The sequence below is a fragment of the Lepidochelys kempii genome, chromosome 9 (genome assembly GCF_965140265.1).
Source record: "Lepidochelys kempii isolate rLepKem1 chromosome 9, rLepKem1.hap2, whole genome shotgun sequence".
NCBI lineage: Eukaryota > Metazoa > Chordata > Testudines > Cheloniidae > Lepidochelys > Lepidochelys kempii.
Window position 1 is genome coordinate 61,791,191 of NC_133264.1, and position 19,906 is coordinate 61,811,096.

At 46.5% G+C, this 19,906-nt stretch overlaps 1 protein-coding gene across 1 annotated transcript; it reads right to left on the minus strand.

Moving 5' to 3' along the window:
• Positions 1-12,520: 12,520 nt before the first annotated feature.
• LOC140916935 (threonylcarbamoyl-AMP synthase-like) lies at positions 12,521-19,802 on the minus strand. The gene is made up of 6 exons (XM_073358832.1): positions 19,721-19,802; positions 18,096-18,290; positions 15,511-15,673; positions 14,454-14,619; positions 14,172-14,266; positions 12,521-13,500 (listed from the first exon to the last, which is right to left on the minus strand). The coding sequence occupies exons 1-6, from the start codon at positions 19,742-19,744 to the stop codon at positions 13,415-13,417; spliced, it is 729 nt and encodes a 242-aa protein (XP_073214933.1). The 5' UTR covers positions 19,745-19,802; the 3' UTR covers positions 12,521-13,414.
• Positions 19,803-19,906: the final 104 nt, after the last annotated feature.

Genomic DNA, 19,906 nt, shown 5'->3' on the forward strand with positions numbered 1-19,906 from the left:
TCCCCAAGCTAAGGAAAAGGGCAGTATGAGGGCAGGTGAAATATGCAGGTAAGTGTGAATGATGCACAGGGCAGGGAATAACTTCAGCTACTCACTGATGGTTCCAAATGAACCTATGAGCCTATGTCACTGTGAAAATGGAACTTAGGCTCCTTGTCACAGTCCAGTTGGGCAGTTGCATTCTACTGATCTATATCCAGTGGTCTCAACTGACTAGGCATTCTTCAGGGGCCATCCCGAACTGTTGGCAGGTGCTCAGAGGCTACAAGAGGTGGCTGCAGTTCAGTGATCCTGGAAAGTCCTTTTTGTCCCTTCAGCCTGAAAGGCTCCGTGTCAGTGTAAGTTGTTTACTGCAGGTGTTGCCATGCAAACATTATAAAGCACTTTACTGCCCGGGGAAAAGAAAGTGAGTAAAAGGAAAAGATTGATTTATGTAATTTACTGGAGATATTTCTACTGCACTCATCGCTCTGGAATCTGAGTCTTGTCCTGCTCACAGGTCTTTGCCAGAGGAGTTCAGTTCTCCCAGGGCAATCCCAGTTTCCTACAGTATTGAAGTTTTCCAAGAACCAGGCCTGTTTTGTATCATCTCCCTGATGTTTAGCTTGTGGCAGGCAATGCTGGAGTGCTGCATAGCAGATGGTTCTTTGCATTTTGTCAAGACAGCTCATTGATTTGAATTCTTCACCCCAAGCAAGAATCCTCCAAGCAAGCTGGGATGGGGGCATGGGGAGGGAGGGGAAGCAAAGGATTTTTGGGTGGTGATGACGCAGGTAAGGAATTCACGGTCTGCTGGAGTTCAAGCTCTTGCATTCATACCGACTTTGCCAGATCATCATTAGAAAAGATTACGCATTGAACTTGGGGCAGCATTAGTCTAAGCAGGTTGAGCACATTTCTGAGCTGCAGGAGTGCATTATGATTCAGTTCTGCCACAGTTTTGCTGGGTCACCTTGGGCAAGTTGCTACTCCCCCCCGTGCCTCGGTTTCCCCATTTGTAAAATGAAGGTGGTAATACTTTTCCAGGGTGCTAGAAGGCCCCTTGTAAAGACTGAGCACCGCTTAAAGCAAAATTAGGAGAAGCAAGGTCTGATTTCCTTTCACGCTCAATGCAGGGGTAGTAGAGAGTTTTTAAGGTCAGGCTTGACAAAGCCCTGGCTGGGATGATTTAGTTGGGGATTGGTCCTGCTTTGAGCAGGGGGTTGGACTAGATGACCTCCTGAGGTCCCTTCCAACCCTGATATTCTATGATTCTATGAATGGCTCTGTTGCATAAAGCCAGCAGCTGGAGGCCGGTGTGGTGTGGTGAGATGGGAAAGGAGGCAACGTAGGGATCTCCAAACTCCTGGGTTGTGGATGCCAACACCAACCACCCCACCTATGCATAAAGCAGTAGGTGTCCCATTGTCCTTGTTTTTTGATATTTACAATGGCACTTAAAGGCCCCAACTGAGATTGGGGCCTGTTGTACAGGTGCTGTACGAACAAAGAGGTAGAGACAGGCTCTGTCCCAGAATGCCTCCAGAACTGGGTAAAAATTTTCAGATGCAACTTTGTTTCAACAAAAATGCAGATTCATGTCTGCCAAAAGGTGTTGCGAATTCATGTCAAATTTGTCCAATTGTTTCTCTCCCTCCTCCTCTTCCCCCCGCCCGCAAATAAAATCTGAAAAAGCCGAAACATTTTGTTTTTACACTATCAAAACTAAATGTTTTAATCTTTCAATTTGCAGAACTTTTAGTTTTGAATTTTACTTCAATTTCGTGTAAAAAAAAATTAAAGGTTAAAATAAAACAGAAACTAAAAGTTTCATTGAGGGTGGAACAAAAGGGTTTTATTGATGCAAAAGAAGTTTGGGTGAGTTTATTTATTTTTTAAATGCTCCATTGTGGAAGGCTTTTTCAAGGGCCTCCATGGAAGCTGTGCAGCACAGAGCCCTTGGGAGAACTGGCCATAGGCAAATTGAATCCTGATTTCCCAAGACTCAGTCCAGTGCATTAACCAAACACCTCCTCACCCTTTTAAGTCTGACGGGCCCGCGCTGTGCAATGTTGCACTCTGAGAGCCAGGTCTTTTTAGCGGTGATCAAGGGAGTCTGTTATAATATATTGTACTCCTAGCATTTTCCAGCTGAGGGTCTCAAAGGATCGATGTGCAGAAAGAATAGCAAATATGGCAGGCGACCAGCTTGGCTTCACAGAGAAATCTTTGGTGAGCTTAAACACAAAAAGGAAGCTTACAAGAAGTAGAAACTTGGTCAGATGTCTCGGGAGGAGTATAAAAATATTGCTCGAGCATGCAGGGGTATAATCAGGAAGGCCAAAACACAACTGGAATTGCAGCTAGCAATGGATGTGAAGGATAACAAGAAGGATTTCTACAGGTACGTTAGCAACAAGAAAAAGGTCAGGGAAAGTGTGGGACCCTTACTGAATGGGGGAGGCAACCTAGTGACAGAAGCATCCTCCCAACTGCAATGTAGACATACCCTGGTGTCTTCCTGGCCTTCTAGGGTGGCCTCACAGGGTGAATTTGATTCATGATAAGCACAGAACCATAGATAGAAGGGACAGAAATGTTTTTATCTTGAATAATTGAGGATATTCCGTAGAGTTGTATTTGTGTGTATTTGATTGCGTATAGCACCCATTGACATGACAGCTGAACGCCTCACATTCAGGACTAAAATAAACCAAATACATGTGACTTACCCAAATGGATGAGTCAGGAAAATTAAACATAACTCCCTTGTTTTAGTGATGGCTGGCTCATTTAATAAAAGGCATGAACAAACAGGTGATGTTTGTACACAGCCCTGATGGACTATCAAATGGAACAGTCTCATTGGTGAATGGGTTCAACTGAGAACACCTTGTCCCCGAGTCACGGACAATTCAATTCCAAGAGTTAACAGCAGGATAGCCCCTGCAGATCTTAACCAGTGTGATAGGGCACAGAGGGAAAAGGGCAAGTTATGGCATTTAAAATTGTAACTATAGCTCAAACTGCAACTTCCACCCAGTATACTGCTCAGACCACATGTCCTTCACGTGCCTAGTGATAGCCAAGCTACTGCTTTGGCCTCTTGCATATCTTCCCCAGTCCCAGTATTCATGAGCATACTGTGTTCTTCTCTAGTGCCTTTCATCTGAGCATCTTAAAAGCACTGTACAAATACTAATTAACAAACCTTCTGTGAGGCTGGTAAGTATTGCTGCCCTCATTTAATCCAGGAAGTTTTTGGAGAAGTGTTGGAGACAACTTCCTGATGCAAGTGCTGGAGGAACTAATGAGGGGCCATGCTCCTCGTGACCTGCTGCTCACTAACAGGGAAGAATTGGTAGGGGAAGTAGAAGTGAGTGGCAATCTGGGCAGCAATGGCCATGAGATGGTTGAGTTCAGGATCCTGACAAAAGAAAGAAACAAGAGCAGCAGAATACTGACCCTGGACTTCAGAATTGCAGACTTTGACTCCCTCAGGGAACTGATGGGCAGGATCTCCTGGGAAGCTAATATGAGGGGGAAAGGAGTCCAGGAGAGCTGGCTGTATTTTAAAGAAGCCTTACTGAGGGTGCAGGAACAAACCATCCTGATGTGCAGAAAGAATAGCAAATATGGCAAGCGACCAGCTCTTGGCTTCACAGAGAAATCTTTGGTGAGCTTAAACACAAAAAGGATGCTTAGAAGAAGTGGAAACTTGGATAGATAACCAGGGAGGAGTATACTAATATTGCTCGAATATGCAGGGCTGTAATCAGGAAGGCCAAAGCACAACTGGAGTTGCAGCTAGCAAGGGATGTGAAGGGTAAGAAGAATAGTTTCTAATGGTACGTTAGCAACAAGAAGAAGGTCAGGAAAAGTGTGGGACCCTTACTAGGGGTAGGCCACCTAGTGACAGATGGTGTGGAAAAAGCTAAAGTACTCAATGCTTCTTTGGCCTCCGTCTTCTTAGAGAAGATCAGCTCCCAGACTGCTGCACTGGGCAGCACAATATGGGGAGGAAGTGAACAGCTCTCAGTGGTGAAAGAACAGGTTAAGGACTATTTAGAAAAGCTGGACATGCACAAGTCCATGGGGCTGGATGCAATGCATCCAAGGGTGCTGAGGGAGTTGGATGATGTGATTGCAGAACCATTGGCCATTATCTTTGAAAACTCGTGGCAATCGTGGGAGGTCCCAGACAATTGGAAAAAGGCAAACATAGTGCCCTTCTTTAAAAAAGGGAAGAAGGAGTATCTGGGGAACTACAGACCAATCAACCTCACCTGAGTCTCTGGAAAAATCATGGAGCAGGTCCTCAAGGAATCCATTTTGAAGCACTTGGAGGAGAGGAAGGTGATTAGGAACAGTCAGCATGGATTCACCAAGGGCAAGTCATGCCTGACCAACCTGATTGCCTTCTTTGATGAGATATCTGGCTCTGTGGCTATGGTGAAAGCGATGGACGTGATATAATCTTGACTTTAGCAAAGCTTTTGATACGGTCTCCCACAATATTCTTGCCAGCAAGTTAAAAAAAGAAAGGATTGGATGAATGGACTATAAGGTGGATAGAAAGCTGGATAGGCTCAATGGGTAGTGATCAATGGCTCGATGTCTACTTGGCAGCTGGTATCAAGCGGAGTGCCCCAGGGGGTCAGTCCTGGGGCCGATTTTGTTCAACATCTTCATTAATGATCTGGAGGATGGTGTGGATTGCACCCTCAGCAAGTTCGCGCATGACACTAAGCTGTGGGGAGAGGTAGATATGCTGGAGGGTAGGGATAGGGTCCAGAGTGACCTAGACAAATTGGAGGATTGGGCCAAAGGAAATCTGATGAGGTTCAACAAGGACAAGTGCAGAGTCGTGCACTTAGGATGAAAGAATCCTATGCACTGCTTCAGGTTAGGGACCGACTGGCTAAGCGGCAGTTCTGAAGAAAAGGACCTGAGGATTACAGTGGACGAGAAGCTGGATATGAGTCAAGAGTGTGCCCTTGTTGCCAAGAAGGCTAATGGCATATTGGGCTGCATTAGTAGGAACACTGCCAGCAGATTGAGGGAAGTGATTATTCCCCTCTGTTTGGCACTCGTGAGGCCACATCTGGAGTATTGCATGCAGTTTTGGGCCCCCCACTACAGAAAGGATGTGGAAAATTGGAGAGAGTCCAGCGGAGGGCAACCAAAATGATTAGGGGACTAGGGCACATGACTTACGAGGAGAGGCTAAGGGAACTGGGCTTATTTAGTTTGCAGAAGAGAAGAGTGAGGGGGGGATTTGATAGCATCCTTCAACTACCTGAAGGGAGATTCCAAGGAGGATGAGCTAGGCTGTTCTCAGTGGTGGCAGATGACAGAACAAGAAGCAATGGTCTCAAGGTGCAGTGTGGGAGGTCTGGGTCTAGGTTGGATATTAGGAAAAACTATTTCACTAGGAGGGTGGTGACGCACTAGAATGGGTTACCTAGGGAGGTGGTGAAATCTCCATCCTTAGAGGTTTTTAAGGCCAAGCTTGACAAAGCCCTGGCTGGGATGATTTAGTTGAGGTTGGTCTTGCTTTGAGCAGGGGATTGGACTAGATGACCTCCTGAGGTCTCTTCCAAACCTAATCTTCTATGATTCAATAATTAATAATAATAAAAGTTTTGTTAAATAAATACATTAAAAGTGTGAAACCAAAGGCTGGTTTGCATATTTACTATATCCCCTTTGGACTCAGTGCACAGCGATCCCATTAGAGACAAGGTCACGCTATATCAAGCATGGTAGAATTCCTCAGGTTCTGAAGCAAGCAAAGTACTTGTATTATGTGGTATTATATCACACTGAGCATTGCAAACAGGCTTTGGGAATGGATGTGTAACTGACTGGAATTCCCCCAGGTTAGGAACACAGCCACCAACATGATCAGCAGAGAAGGGAAATGTTATCAGTTACTCCTTTTGCTCCAATAATTCATGGTTACAATATGCTTAGAAAGGCCCAGTTAATTTTTGAATAGCTAGTCATTACGGCCCTGATTCATCAGTCCAGGTGTATTCTTGAAGGTACTTAAGCCCATGCTTAAGTTTAAGCATGTGGGACCTAAGCATGTGCTTAAAGTTTAGCATGGTCTTAAGTGCTTTGCTGAACAGTAATGAATTTAAGCCTGTGATTAAATGCTTTACTAAACTGGGTCCTCTGAAAGGAACTCACTGTACTAAAGACAAACTGCTCTGTTTAATTATTAGTGATAGTTAAGGCTCTTTGTCTGTCTAATCTATTTATCTAATTTATTTGTGCATTTAAACCAAAAATTTTATGACCGCATCTGTTAAAGGCAAAATGCTGCAATTTTGGATTACAGTTGTTGCATACTGTAAACATGATAAATGATAATTCCTTTACCATTCCCTGCAAAGCAGTATGATTTTTGTAGTAGACGCTGCAAATATAACCTACTGCATAAATAACCTACCCTGCTGGTAAGTATATTACTTGGTCCATGCTGAGCATGAACAACTTGTGGATGTGAGTCTTTTCCAACCACTATCTTCGAGCCTACCTCTTTAGCTCAGGCTGTAACATTTCATGCTTTTAGCTCTGTAGGCCTCCAGTTCAAGCCCTACTATCAGCCAAGATGGCGGGCATCACAGATACATTCCATAGATGATACTCCAGTGCCCTGATGCAACACAGTTACAGCTGGCCAGGAAATGATCTTTTTTCTGTGAAAAAGTTTCAGCTAAATTATTTTGTCAAATAATTTTAGGTTTTCATTGAACGCACAAAAATTTCCATTGAAAAAGGACCTTTTTTGTGTGAAAAATTCCACCAAGCTTGGCATGGGACTCTTACAGGTACTTTGTTCCCAGGACTATGGGCTTTTTCCTTTTGGGTTCTGTAGAGCAGTGAGCCTGGGAAGGGGCTGCCGGAAAGGCCTAGAGGCTGGCTGTGGTGGGAAGCAGTGTGTCTGGATTGACAGGCTTTGGCTATTTATTACAAGCTTGCTAGGCTGAAAGCCAGAGAAGAGGGAGGGTCTGGGTTCCCTCCCCCACTGGTCATGGACAAAGGTGGTGGAGAAGCCCTGGGAATGATGTAAGTCTGTTGCTGGGCTATAGATGTGTAGGACTTGGTTTACCCTGGCCGGGGTGAGACTGTAAGTGAGCAGGCTGAGCGATGAAGAGATGTGGAAGGCAGAGAACTGTGGTAACAGATTAGAAACTGGTGAGGCAATGCTGCTGCTATTGGGCCTGATTCTCCTTGCTCTCCCTCTGGTTTTATGCTGCCTAACTCCATAGAATCTAGTTCTGCTTTCTGTCTGATTCCAGCAGGACAGATGGAGAATGGACTAAGCACCTGATCAGGGGAGTAAGGAACCCCTTTACTGCTTTGTATGGGCTACCTGGTTCAGGTGCACAGGGCTATGGGGCAGTGCACATCTGCTTGAACCCCTCCCAGCCAAGGTGGGCAGGGAAAGAATGGCTCTTTGACTGTGTCCCACCATGCCAGCTAGCAGAGCTAAACCAGCATGGGGGAGAAGAGCTCATAACTTGCTGTGTTATAAGCCACCAGCTCACAATCCCCTGGAAGCAGGAGGGAAGCTGGGCCGACGTATCCCCTAGGAGGTCACTGCCCTGAGAGAAGAGTGGAAAGGAAAGCCCAAGTGTAAGGGGACTATTGCCCCCTTACTAACATTCAGTGGGGGTGTTTTAGTTGCTAGCTCCCGGTACTGAAAAGGGGGAAGGGTGGATGGGGAATCAGGACCCTGAGACTGACAGTCCCCAGGAACAATGGGGAGAGGCCAATGCTCCAGGTCAGCCTGAATGACGGGGTGGGCAGGCTAATCAGGGAGTCAGGAGGCCAGGGAGGTCCCGTCCTCCGTGTGAGCTGGATTTGCTTGGGGTCAGACAGAGTGGGGCTGAGCTAAGGAGAAAGCAGGGGCCCAAGCTGAGCTGGGGAGCAGAGCTGTGCCAGATCCAGAGAGAGCAGATCCTGTCCTGGCAGCAGAGCTGCAGCCTCAAAGCCGGCACGGCCCAGAGAGAGCAGACCTGTCCTGGGAGCAGAGCTGCAGCCCCAAAGCCAGAGGCATGGCCCAGAGAGAGCAGACATCTTCCTGGGAGCAGAGCTGTAGCAACCAGAGCCAGATGGGCCAGAGAAGCAGCCCAGGGAGCTGTAGGCAGAGCAGCAGCAGTGCAGAGACAGAGTGGTGCAGCTGGGGAGACCGGGCTGGAGCAGTCCAGAGCTGGATGCGGTGAGCAGCTGGGGAGAGCGAGGGGGACCCTGGGCAGCAGGCTCAGCACTAGGGAGACGCCTCAGCCAAGAGGCTCTGCAGGCCAGGCTTGGATCGTAACCCCGACAGGGCGGGGTGACACTGGGAAGAAGGGTCCTACCACTTAGAGCCTGAGAGCGTGTTGCCACCACCAGAGCAAGTGTCCAACCCACAGCATCCCTGCAGCACAGCCAGGGCCTGAGAAGGCAGCCTGGGGCTTACAAGGAGCAGACTGTGAAGTGCCCTGACATTGCAGAGATACTGTTTGTGATGTTCCCTGCCACAGAGCGGGTTGATGTGTTTCCTTTAACTTTTCCCATTTTTCCTTATTCTTTTTAAAATTAATTGTTGATTAAATAACTTGCATTTGCTTTAACTTGTATGTAATGGTCAGTGGGTCAGAGAAGTGCACAGTGCAGAGAGAGTACCCCGGAGTGGGGACACCCTAGCCCCTGTCCTAGGTGACTGCAGCAGGGTTGGGGGTCGAGCCCCTCCAGGAATCTTAGACCCAGCCTTATTGGGGTTACGAGGACTCTGCCAGACAGGAGAGTGGAAGGGGAGCCCTCAAGGGCAGGGAGGCCACTGGGTAAAGGAAGTGGGAGCGAGGACTGAGATCCTTTCGCTAGCCCACTTCACCGGGGTAGTGCAGAAGCCAGGAAAGTTCCCCACAATAGCGGGACTATTCCCCCGTTTACACAAGCAACAGAGAGGGGAAAGGGCCTTTTGGGTGTGGTTGGCTTGTCTACTTGTGGCTGGTGAGGGAGGATGAACAGGAAATATTAATTTTAGCCACTGGAGCTGGCTTGAACCAGCAAACCCCAGAGTGGCTGGGAGTTCCCTGCCATGTCTGATTTGGGTGCCAGGCAGCAGTGAACACCTCTGAATGCTGGCAATAACGAAGCGAGCTGGAAGCTGTTGGCTGGCTGGGGGCAGATAGCAGCTCCCTGCAGACTGCAGGGAACACCAGGAGCAAACCAAAACCAAGGTTTAATCTTAGCTAGCAGTCTTGTAGCTGCCTGAGTAAAACCAGGGCTCATCCCCTGGAGCCTGAGGGAATGTTGTTGTTTATGGTGCCTTTTAAGGGCAAACAGAATTGTGGTCCAAGTCTTGGGATACTTATATCGCAGACAGGAAATTCATCTGGACAACAACATTAGAGCCAAATAGAACTGGAGTAATAAGTGTTTACATTTTTATAGCACCTTGTATCCCAAAGCCTGGGACCAATTCTTCATTTGGAATCCACGATGCAAATCAACCCATCAATGCAGGAGCTTTTACAGTGCGGGAGCTCTACAAGGGAGATGGGGAATGGGAGGGAGCAGGGTCTGGGAAGAAGGAGCCCCTGGGGGTTTTCAAGCCAGCAGATGAAGGAGGAACCTGAGCCCCATGGAGGAAAAAGTAGTGTGGACAAGCTCTTGTGCCTGATGGACAAGCCCTCCCTGGTTCAAGGGAGTGGCAATGAACAAGAGGAGGAAAACAAGTGGGGCAGACGGGCCCAGCCCTTGGGGTGGGGGAAGTGACCAGCCCCACCCTAGTCCTCTGTGTAATAATGGGGCCATGTACTCCAACATCTAATGATATATCAGGAACTGAACCAAGGGCTGCATATCCCTTCAGAAAGGTGTGATTCCTAACTCCTGCATTGTGGAAAGACTGTATTTCCAGCACTCGATTTATGAGCTGTTGCTTTGCTCCAGGTTGGAATATTGCCCATCTAGGGCCTTATTTCAGGGGAAAGAAACTTTTTTTTTTAATGGTGCTTGTTTCTGCATTCATGTTTGTTTGTACAGAGAAGTACAAGAATGGTCCTGGCCAGCAGTCCTTTACTGAAGGCTAATGGCAGTGCATAAGCTCCATTATCCCAAGACCAGCCACAGGGAAGGAATCACACTATCAGGTTTTGCAAATTTATTGTGAGTCTTGTGATATTTGGTGGTTTCTAAAAGCCCCAGTTCTTGGAGTCACGAGATGAGAATTTCAACGTTTATTTTTTAACAAGTACATTTCTAGCTTTTGTGCATGCAGAAAAATGCTTGAACACAAGGCCCCCTGAAGGCTCAGAAGCCAGAAGGGAAATAGAAAAAAGATTTTTAAGCCAATATTTTGATTTTGGGGGAGACCTGACTTTTTTTTTTTTTTTAAGCTTGGGGGTTGGCAATACTGCAGTTTTTGACTCTGAGTCCCATTCTCTTCCCTGGTTGCCATTTGCTCCAGTGGAAATTAATTGGCTGTCACCCCAAACCAGGAACAGATTACATCCTGCTCAATGGTGCATCAGCTTTGCTGGCCAGTGCTTGGGGGTGAGGTTTGGGGCTGACCCTGTCCCCCACTCCGCTCTTCCCACTCCCCAACAATCTGCACAGAGTAGGAGTAGCAGCCCTGTGGAACCTGTTCTTCCCATACTCTCTCTGCTTGGCAATGTCTTTCCATTCATTTCAGCGGGCTTTGGATCAGGTTCCTGAAGCCAAGGGCTTTGATCACTTCTGGGTATTAATTCACCTCCTTCTGGAATCATTGTTCAATTTCCCAGGGTGCAAATACATCATCTGCTATAAGTCCTTTTCAAGGAATGTATTTGCTTGTTCCTTGTCTTGGCTCCCAGTTTTAGCCATGGGAATCATATGACTTTTAAAGGATGAAAACCCACCATAAAGATCAATTAAACTGAAATAACATTTCCTTTAGATTTGTATTTAGATTTAGATTTCCAATAGATTTTATTGAACAGAATCTGGTTGTCTTAATACAGGCTTAAAATGCTATGGAAACAAGTACAGCAGTATACATTAAATACTCAGTCTAAGGTATACACAATACAGGCAGTATTGGGAATGCACACAATAAAACTATAGAGCCGGATCCTGCAGGCACTCTGCATGTGAATTCCCATCACCTTCAGGTACTGAAAGGTTAAAATAATAAATAACAGCAGGGGAAGAGAGACATTAAGGAGCGTAGCAGACAGAGAAGCTTCCAAGTGAGATTAGAATAAACGTATGCAGTGCCTATTAGGGGGGCTCTAATCTGTTTAAGACTCTAGCTGGTACCCCACTATCAATGTGAAGGCAGGTGGGAAATTTTGATGGCCTGCTCTTTGGGCAGTGACTGTCTTTCTTCATACAGAGTCTGCCCCAATGAGGCCCTGATCCTGAATGGGGCTCTAGGTGCGAGTGTCATAGCAATAATAAAGGGGATGGGTCAGAGAGCTAACAGGGACCTGTTCTAGATGGCAACAGTTGTAGAGAAGGCGACGCTCTCATCCCACCAGCAAGGAAACTGTGTGATGGAGCAGAGAGGAAGCCTTCGCTATGAAGACGAGCTGGTGAGCAGAGAGAGTCCATGGCACAAACTGGAATAAAATTATGGATGGCTTAAAAACAAGGGAGGTAAATCTGAACTAAGCACCCAATATACTTATGAGATGGGGGTGTTGTCATTTAAAGACTGTACCTAGAACCTGATTCTCCATTGCACATTTGTAATCAATTACACTAGTGCAAAATGGGTCCAAAACACTACTTTTCTGATCTGGTAGCATTTTATATCTGCTTTGCGTTCATAGAAGATCAGGGTTGGAAGGGAGAAGGTCATCTGGTCCAACCCCCTGCTCAAAGCAGGACCAATCTGCAACTTTTGCCCTAAATGGCCCTCTCAAGGATTAAACTCAGGTTTCAGAGTAACAGCCGTGTTAGTCTGTATTTGCAAAAAGAAAAGGAGTACTTGTGGCACCTTAGAGACTAACCAATTTATTTGAGCATAAGCTTTTGTGAGCTACAGCTCACTTCATCGGATGCATACTGTGGAAAGTGTAGAAAATCTTTTTATATACACACAAAGCATGAAAAAATACCTCCTCCCACCCCACTCTCCTGCTGGTAATAGCTTATCTAAAGTGATCACTCTCCTTACAATGTGTATGATAATCAAGTTGGGCCATTTCCAGCACAAATCCAGGTTTTCTCACCCACCCCCCCACACACAAACCCAGTCTCCTGCTGGTAATAGCTTATCTAAAGTGACCACTCTCCTTACAATGTGTATGATAATCAAGGTGGGCCATTTCCATCATACACATTGTAAGGAGAGTGGTCACTTTAGATAAGCTATTACCAGCAGGAGAGTGGGGTGGGAGGAGGTATTTTTTCATGCTTTGTGTGTATATAAAAAGATCTTCTACACTTTCCACGGTATGCATCCGATGAAGTGAGCTGTAGCTCACGAAAGCTTATGCTCAAATAAATTGGTTAGTCTCTAAGGTGCCACAAGTACTCCTTTTCTTTTTAAGGATTAAACTCATAACCCTAGGTTTAGCAGGCCAATGCTCAAACCACTGAGCTATCCCTGCCCCATTGTCACTACTCTCACAAGGTGCAGGGCAATAGAGAACCAGTGAATTAAGCTCAGCTGAATTAAGGCCACTTTTATTCCAATAAGAATGTCCACACAGGTGTTTAATGTAGTTAATTATACATGTTAAATTCATACTTCTAGTTAATTTGCATTAACTTTCCAGAGTGTCCCTATGTAACATATATAAATGAAACATATAATTCCTATTGGAAATGTCAATTTTATTTTTGTGTTTCAACAGTTGCAAACTGAATTTCTTCTTGGAATGTTTCATTCTGTGGAAATTCTCGACACTTTGTCCCATTTTGGGATCAAACAAATGTTGAAATATCAGAATTTCCTGTGGGATGGAAACTTTGGTTTCCAACCAGCTCTAAGGCATGCGGCCGTAGAAAATAATCACCTCTAGAAACAAAGATACAATGAAGGCTCCTACGTTTGTGAATTAAACAGATCTCTATTGCACCATAATTGCACCTGAATTCCTCAGATAAGACTCTCTGCTTCAGTACGTTCACCTCTGCAAGTCCTATTGGGCTGTTCTTGTTGCTTAACCACTTTTTGAATTAGACCTCATGTAATCTGTGTGAGATGCTGGGGATGAGATTTGTTATTTCACAAGTAGGTAAATGGATGATTAGAGTAGCTGTGACTTTCCCAAGGTCCGTCAGTGATTCAATGTGGGATCTGGAAGCAATGCAATGCACTTGTACATTGTAGGAGCAAATGTGGGCTAATTGAATCTGATCTTTCAAACAAGAATTGGCCCCCTTAGCCTTGGAGTTAGGAGAGTGCATCTTGCCCTTTGTTCAGTGAGATTTTCTTTCAATTTCATACTGCTCCATTCTTTACCCTTTCAAATATCTGCCGCACCTTGGCTGCTGGCACGCAGCCTTCTCTCAGGATGGTGATGCCACCTGGGGAGGAAGCACCAGAAAATTAGGCTTGTTGCTGATCCCTGAGTCACAGAAGCAGGGAAAGGAAATGGGCCATGCAGGAAAGCATGCTTGAGACAGCACCACAAGGGTCAATTAGGGCCAAGTTTTCTCAAAGACCCCCCAATAGGTCAAATAATTGAAAAGCCTATGAGGATCTGAAGCTGACCCAGGAGCAAGATGGCTCCTCTAGAAAACCAGCAACCCCTCACACCGTACAAACACATTGGGTCAACCTTTAGTCAGGGGACACAGCACCTCCCACTGAACCACCCCTTCAATCTAGACTTCAGTTTTTCATTAGCAGTGACACAGCCCAGCTGTTCTAAGAGCTAGCAGAGTGCTATGTCCTTGTGGCCTGAAGCTCTTATAAGTTCTACCATTACTCCAATGGCCTGGAAAGGGATGTGTTCCTCGGCCGCAGAAAAACTACCTCTATACTTGAAACACTGTTCCTTTTATAAGCCTTAAGTTTCATGTGGCCCATTGCTTCTACTTTCCATCTCCTGCTCTGTGATCCCAGAGGACATTCCCCTCTTTGACGGGCTGGTGAAAGTACAGAGCTTGAGAGCCATTGCTCTCTGCACACTCTTCTGAGTGGTTGAGGCTAATGGCAGCAGCTGAATTAAAAAAGAGATGGCTCTAAAACTCACCTTCATCGATCTTTGTGCAGTTGACCACTGTGGATGCCACCACCTCGTTGGATTCCCCATCACAGAGAACCCCCTCTAGCTTGTGGCCAAGACGCCTGGTGGGAAAAGAGAGAAAATACAAACCAATTCATACCATCTTAGGGTGAGATTCACCCCTCTGCACAGGGCCAACTCAAGGCCTAGTCATCACTTAAGGCCTATGGCTATAAGCACTTCCTACATCTTTCCTGCCTGAAATGTCAGCTACTATTGTAGCACTTGATTAATCGACAGGATACTCACGAGATGACCATGTCGTGGTGGGTGCTGTCAGTCTCTCCACTGGGATTAGCAGAGGTGATGGCCAAGGGGCCCGTCATGTCTATCAGATGGACGGTGATGGTTTGGTCAGGCACTCTGATCATTATGCTGTCTTTGGTCCCCACTCGGTCATAGCCTGCTCCAACCCCTTGTCCGAGAAACAGACCGAGTTTGCAAATAAGAGTTTCGTGCCGTACATTGTGCATCATCATGCAATGCATCATATCTACTTCCTCAAAGTTTGCAAGTCCCCAGTACTACAGGTATCTTTGTTCAAGTTAACAAGTGTGGATTGCCGAGGATTAGTAGCAACATAGAGAAGAAATGCCCAATGGTGACTTTGTAAATAAGAGGAAAGAATTTGTGAAATAAAAAATAAGACAAAAAGCCAGATGTTCAGCAGCTGTAAGCTAGCGTGGCTCAGCTGAACTGAGCACAGTAGTTCTAACTTCCAGCAGCTGAGGAGCTGGCCCCAAATAGTTATTCTTTATTTCAAATAATCCCCTGAAACACTTCTAAACAAGTTCAGACTGTGAATCATGCTGCTGACAGAAATGTGATTTAAAATCTCTTCGGTGTTGCATCTCGTTGGGAACTCTAAAGGAGTTGGGTTGGAAAACAGGAGTATGAAATGCCCCATAAGTGTCCACTTGGTCCTTCTATATTTCCAAACCACACATTGGAGCCATTGTCTTGTAGCTGTAAGCAGTACACCAGTCAGTAGCTGTAAGCAACAGCAGTGGGGTGAGAGCTGCAGGTACACTGAACCTTACTAAAAAGCTCAATGCTGAGGCTGGTTTGGCTCCTGATGTCGTGACCCTCATCAGCCCGCTCTGCCTACATGTGGTGAAGCTCCAGCTAAACTTTTTAGGGAGAGGGATAAGAGCAGCGCTGGAAATGCCTTAACTTTGCCAGGGGCTGCATTGGATGAAATGCTCTCAAGTCATTGCCCAGGGAGAGATTTGAACTTTGAAGATGCAAAGCCAGAGACCTGGAAAAGGAAAGAAGCAATAAGAGAGAAGATGCCCAGTTTACTCACCTAACTTCTTCAGCCATTCTCCTTTCTTGATGATGCAGCCAATGCCTCCAGGGTAAACATTCTCCATAAAGTCCCAAAGCAGAGGGCTGAAGGGGGGAGCAGCAGCTCGCAACTGGTCCAGGTTTGAAATGAAGATGCAGATGGGCTTCTCTTGAGGCCTGTCCTGTGAAAACCAAGAGGAGGAAGATGTTTTAAGAAAAATGTAAAGAGTGAAAATCTCTGCAAAGGGTACCCCTGCAGTCAAACACAACCTGCTGAGTCTTGCATTGCAGCCACCACACTTCCCAGGGACAGTGGGTTCCAGCATGCAATGTACCATCTTAATACTCAGAGCATGAGGGACAATTGCATGCTGGGACTTGTGTCATTGCTGGGTTTAATACATGGATATTAAAGAGGAGGGAGAGGTGTAACCTGTCCTATTAGGTGCAGATTTCAGACGCTTGATGAGTTACCTTCACAGCCCTGAGTTGGATAAAGATGGGAAGTCCCCCTGCTCTAGACCCAACTAGCATAGTATAAAATAACCTTCCTGTAGTCATTAAGCAAGTTCTTAATAGTTTGTATCCAGGACCATGATTTTCTTCTCACTTACACTGGTGTAAATCAACTATAATGACACTGAGTCCCACTGGTTCTCATAAACTGATCTGTACCTGAAAACCTGTTTTGTTCAATTCCCTGCTGCTCTGACCTACACATGTGAGAGAACCTGTGGCATTAGCAAGTACTAGTTACATCTCTCAGTCTTCACAACCTGCCTTGATGTATATCCTAGATCAGGCTATAGTGGTGGAGAAAAGAAAGACAACACACTTTGGAACGCTCAGTTCTTGAGTTACATCACTTTTGGTGAAGCCAGGTGACTAACCCAGCAGGAATGTATTTACATTCTATTTATACTACCCCACAGACTGCAAGAGCTTAGACTTGGCACTGAATGAGGAAATATAAAGAGAGCCTCTGTTATTGACGCTTATTCTAGATGTCTGATCAGAGAGGCTATAACTCCTGTTTTTCTGGGATAGCAAGAAAGTGCCTAATGGAGAACAGACGGGGAGGCAAACCCTAGTAGAGATGGGCTTAAGCTTCAAAGTTGGGATCTGGATCCAGTGTATCGAATTTTTCCAAAATTTGGGAATGTTCAGAACTGGGATTCTGGCTCAGCCCTTTATAGAGGAAGAGGATGAATTCAGATTTGGACCCAGATGTCACAAGTTTCAGGGCTATTTGGATTCAGATATTAGTTTTGGGCCCATCGCTGTTTACCAGATAAACTAGAGTGAAGCAGCTCTTAGATTACTAGATTCTGCTCTCAGTACACAGCTGTGTGTCTAGAGTAACTCCATGGAAGTCAATGAGTTAATCCTGTTTGACAGTGTAACTAAAAGCCGAATATGGCTCATGGATTTCTGCTATGCTTATTTACAAACTTCATAGCAAAAATACACTGTACAGCCAGACTCTAGTTGGCAGCCGGTATCAAATGGAGTGCCCGAAGGGTCGGTCCTGGGGCCGGTTTTGTTCAATATCTTCATAAATGATCTGGAGGATGGTGTGGATTGCACCCTCAGCAAGTTTGCAGATGACACTAAACTGGGAGGAGAGGTAGATACGCTGGAGGGTAGGGATAGGATACAGAGGGACCTAGACAAATTGGAGGATTGGGCCAAAAGAAATCTGATGAGGTTCAACAAGGACAAGTGCAGAGTCCTGCACTTAGGACGGAAGAATCCAATGCACCGCTACAGACTAGGGACCGAATGGCTCGGCAGCAGTTCTGCAGAAAAGGACATAGGGGTTACAGTGGACGAGAAACTGGATATGAGTCAACAGTGTGCCCTTGTTGCCAAGAAGGCCAATGGCATTTTGGGATGTATAAGTAGGGGCATTGCCAGCAGATTGAGGGACGTGATCGTTCCCCTCTATTCGACATTGGTGAGGCCTCATCTGGAGTACTGTGTCCAGTTTTGTAGTCCACACTACAAGAAGGATGTGGAAAAATTGGAAAGAGTCCAGCGGAGGGCAACAAAAATGATTAGGGGACTGGAACACATGAGTTATGAGGAGAAGCTGAGGGAACTGGGGATGTTTAGTCTACGGAAGAGAAGAATGAGGGGGGATTTGATAGCTGCTTTCAACTACCTGAAAGGGGGTTCCAAAGAGGATGGCTCTAGACTGTTCTCAGTGGTAGCAGATGACAGAACAAGGAGTAATGGTCTCAAGTTGCAGTGAGGGAGATTTAGGTTGGATATTAGGAAAAACTTTTTCACTAGGAGGGTGGTGAAACACTGGAATGTGTTACCTAGGGAGGTGGTGGAATCTCCTTCCTTAGAAGTTTTTAAGGTCAGGCTTGACAAAGCCCTGGCTGGGATGATTTAATTGGGGATCGGTCCTGCTTTGAGCAGGGGGTTGGACTAGATGACCTCCTGAGGTCCCTTCCAACCCTGATATTCTATGATTCTATGACTCCAAACTGACAGACTGAGGGGCATGCTGTTTACACATATGTACAGGTCTGGCTGGTTTACAGATAGAGGCACAAGTTCTAGGTAGAAAGACAGCAGCCGATATTGTGTTCACACCTTGATTCTATAGATTTTCTCAATGGCTTCTGGCTGTTTGCAGGAAGCTGCCAACGCATAGACTGTGTCCGTAGGCACTCCACACACTGCACCTTCATTCAGCAAGTTTGCAATGCTCCTCAGGCTGCTGGTACGATGGGAGCTGGGGCAGAAACAGGGTGGAGGCTCTTTAGTGTCCTCCTTTGTCATCTCAACCTGTAAGTGGTCAGGGAAACAACAAATCCACAACTCTCTGAACATGCTAACACATTAAATCCAGTATCCCATGTTGTGGTCAGAGGATGCGACTGCTATACAAAATTGTCCTACAGAAATGGCCAAGGAAAGTCCCGTATGATTCCCATAGGTATTTGTTATAGAGTTGCATTTCAAGAGCTTTCTTACTAGTCTAAACATAAAGACACAACCAACCTGTCTGACTGAATTGCAGTTCCCCAGGAAGGAAGGAAGGATCTGAACCATCCAATCAATCAACCCTAATTACATGGGACAGCCTTGGTCATGCCTACAATACTAAAGGATATTTAAAGCCTTGGTCATGCCTACAAGTAAAGGATATTTAAAGCTAATAGAGACAATGGAAGACTCTGGGAAGAGACAACATCCCAATTTAAGATGCTTTTCATTCCCCAAAAGTTTGTGGCATTCTACACTCCTTAAAGCTGTTGAAAACTCCTGGATTGTAGTCCACTGGTTCTACTAGGTCCTGGAGTCCTAGCTTTGGAATCCAAGAGGGGTGGGAGTCACATGTAAATGTGCCTCTCCTCTCTCCATGTTTCCAGGCTCTTTATTTGTGAAGGACAAAAGCTTATTTTCAGTCTATAGCCCACTACAACATGGCAATGCTACAGCTGCAGTGAGTTAGGTTTCCAAATCCCATTAGAGTTCATCAGGCTGTTTTGACGATCTCAGGATAACTGTTTGTTTATTTAGTATACCAGAGGTGGGCAAACTACGGCCTGCGGGCCCATCCTGCCTGTCTCTTGAGCTCCCCGCCGGGGAGGCTAGCCCCCAGTCCCTCCCCTGCTGTCCACCCTGCTCCTGCAGGACAGCCCAGTAGCATGTCTGGCTCCAGCCAGTCAGCACGGCTGCCAGACATGCTGCTCTGAGTGGCCTGGTAAGGGGGCCAGGAGTCCCGGGGGGCAGTCAGGGAGCAGGGGGCGGTTGGATAGGTGTGGGAGTCCCGGGGGGCGGCCTATCAGGGGGAGGTTGGATGGGGTGGAGGTTCTGGGGGGGCAGTCAGGGGACGGGGAACAGGGGGGCTTGGAAAGGCATGGGAGTCCCAGGGGGCCTGTCAATGGGGTGGGGGTGTGGATAGGGGTCAGGGCAGTCAGGGGATAGGGGGCTTGGATGGGGGCAAGGTCCAGGGAGGGGGCGGTCAGAGGACAAGGAGCAGGGGGGTTGGATGGGTGGGGGATTCTGAGGGGGGCAGTCAGGGGGTGGGAAGTGTGAGGGGTCGGATAGGGGGAGGGGCCAGGCTGTTTAGGGAGGCACAGCCTTCCCTACCTGGCCCTCCATATAGTTTTGCAACCCCAATGTGCCCCTCGGGCCAAAAAGTTTGCCCACCCCTGTAGTATACCCATAATGGAGAGTGAGCTCACTATACCATGCAGCTGGACTCTTACCCTGAAGAGAGGGGGTCCCATCATTATGAGGTCTTTGCCAAATATGCAGTTTGCTAGCGATGCCGTTGCTCCGTAGATGCAGATGGCACCGAAGATGGACAGCATCACAACTAGAAAAACAGAAGACCCAAGATGCCAGGATGGGGGAAGGATCAAGTTCTACCTTTTCCTTGGAGGAATCTTGTT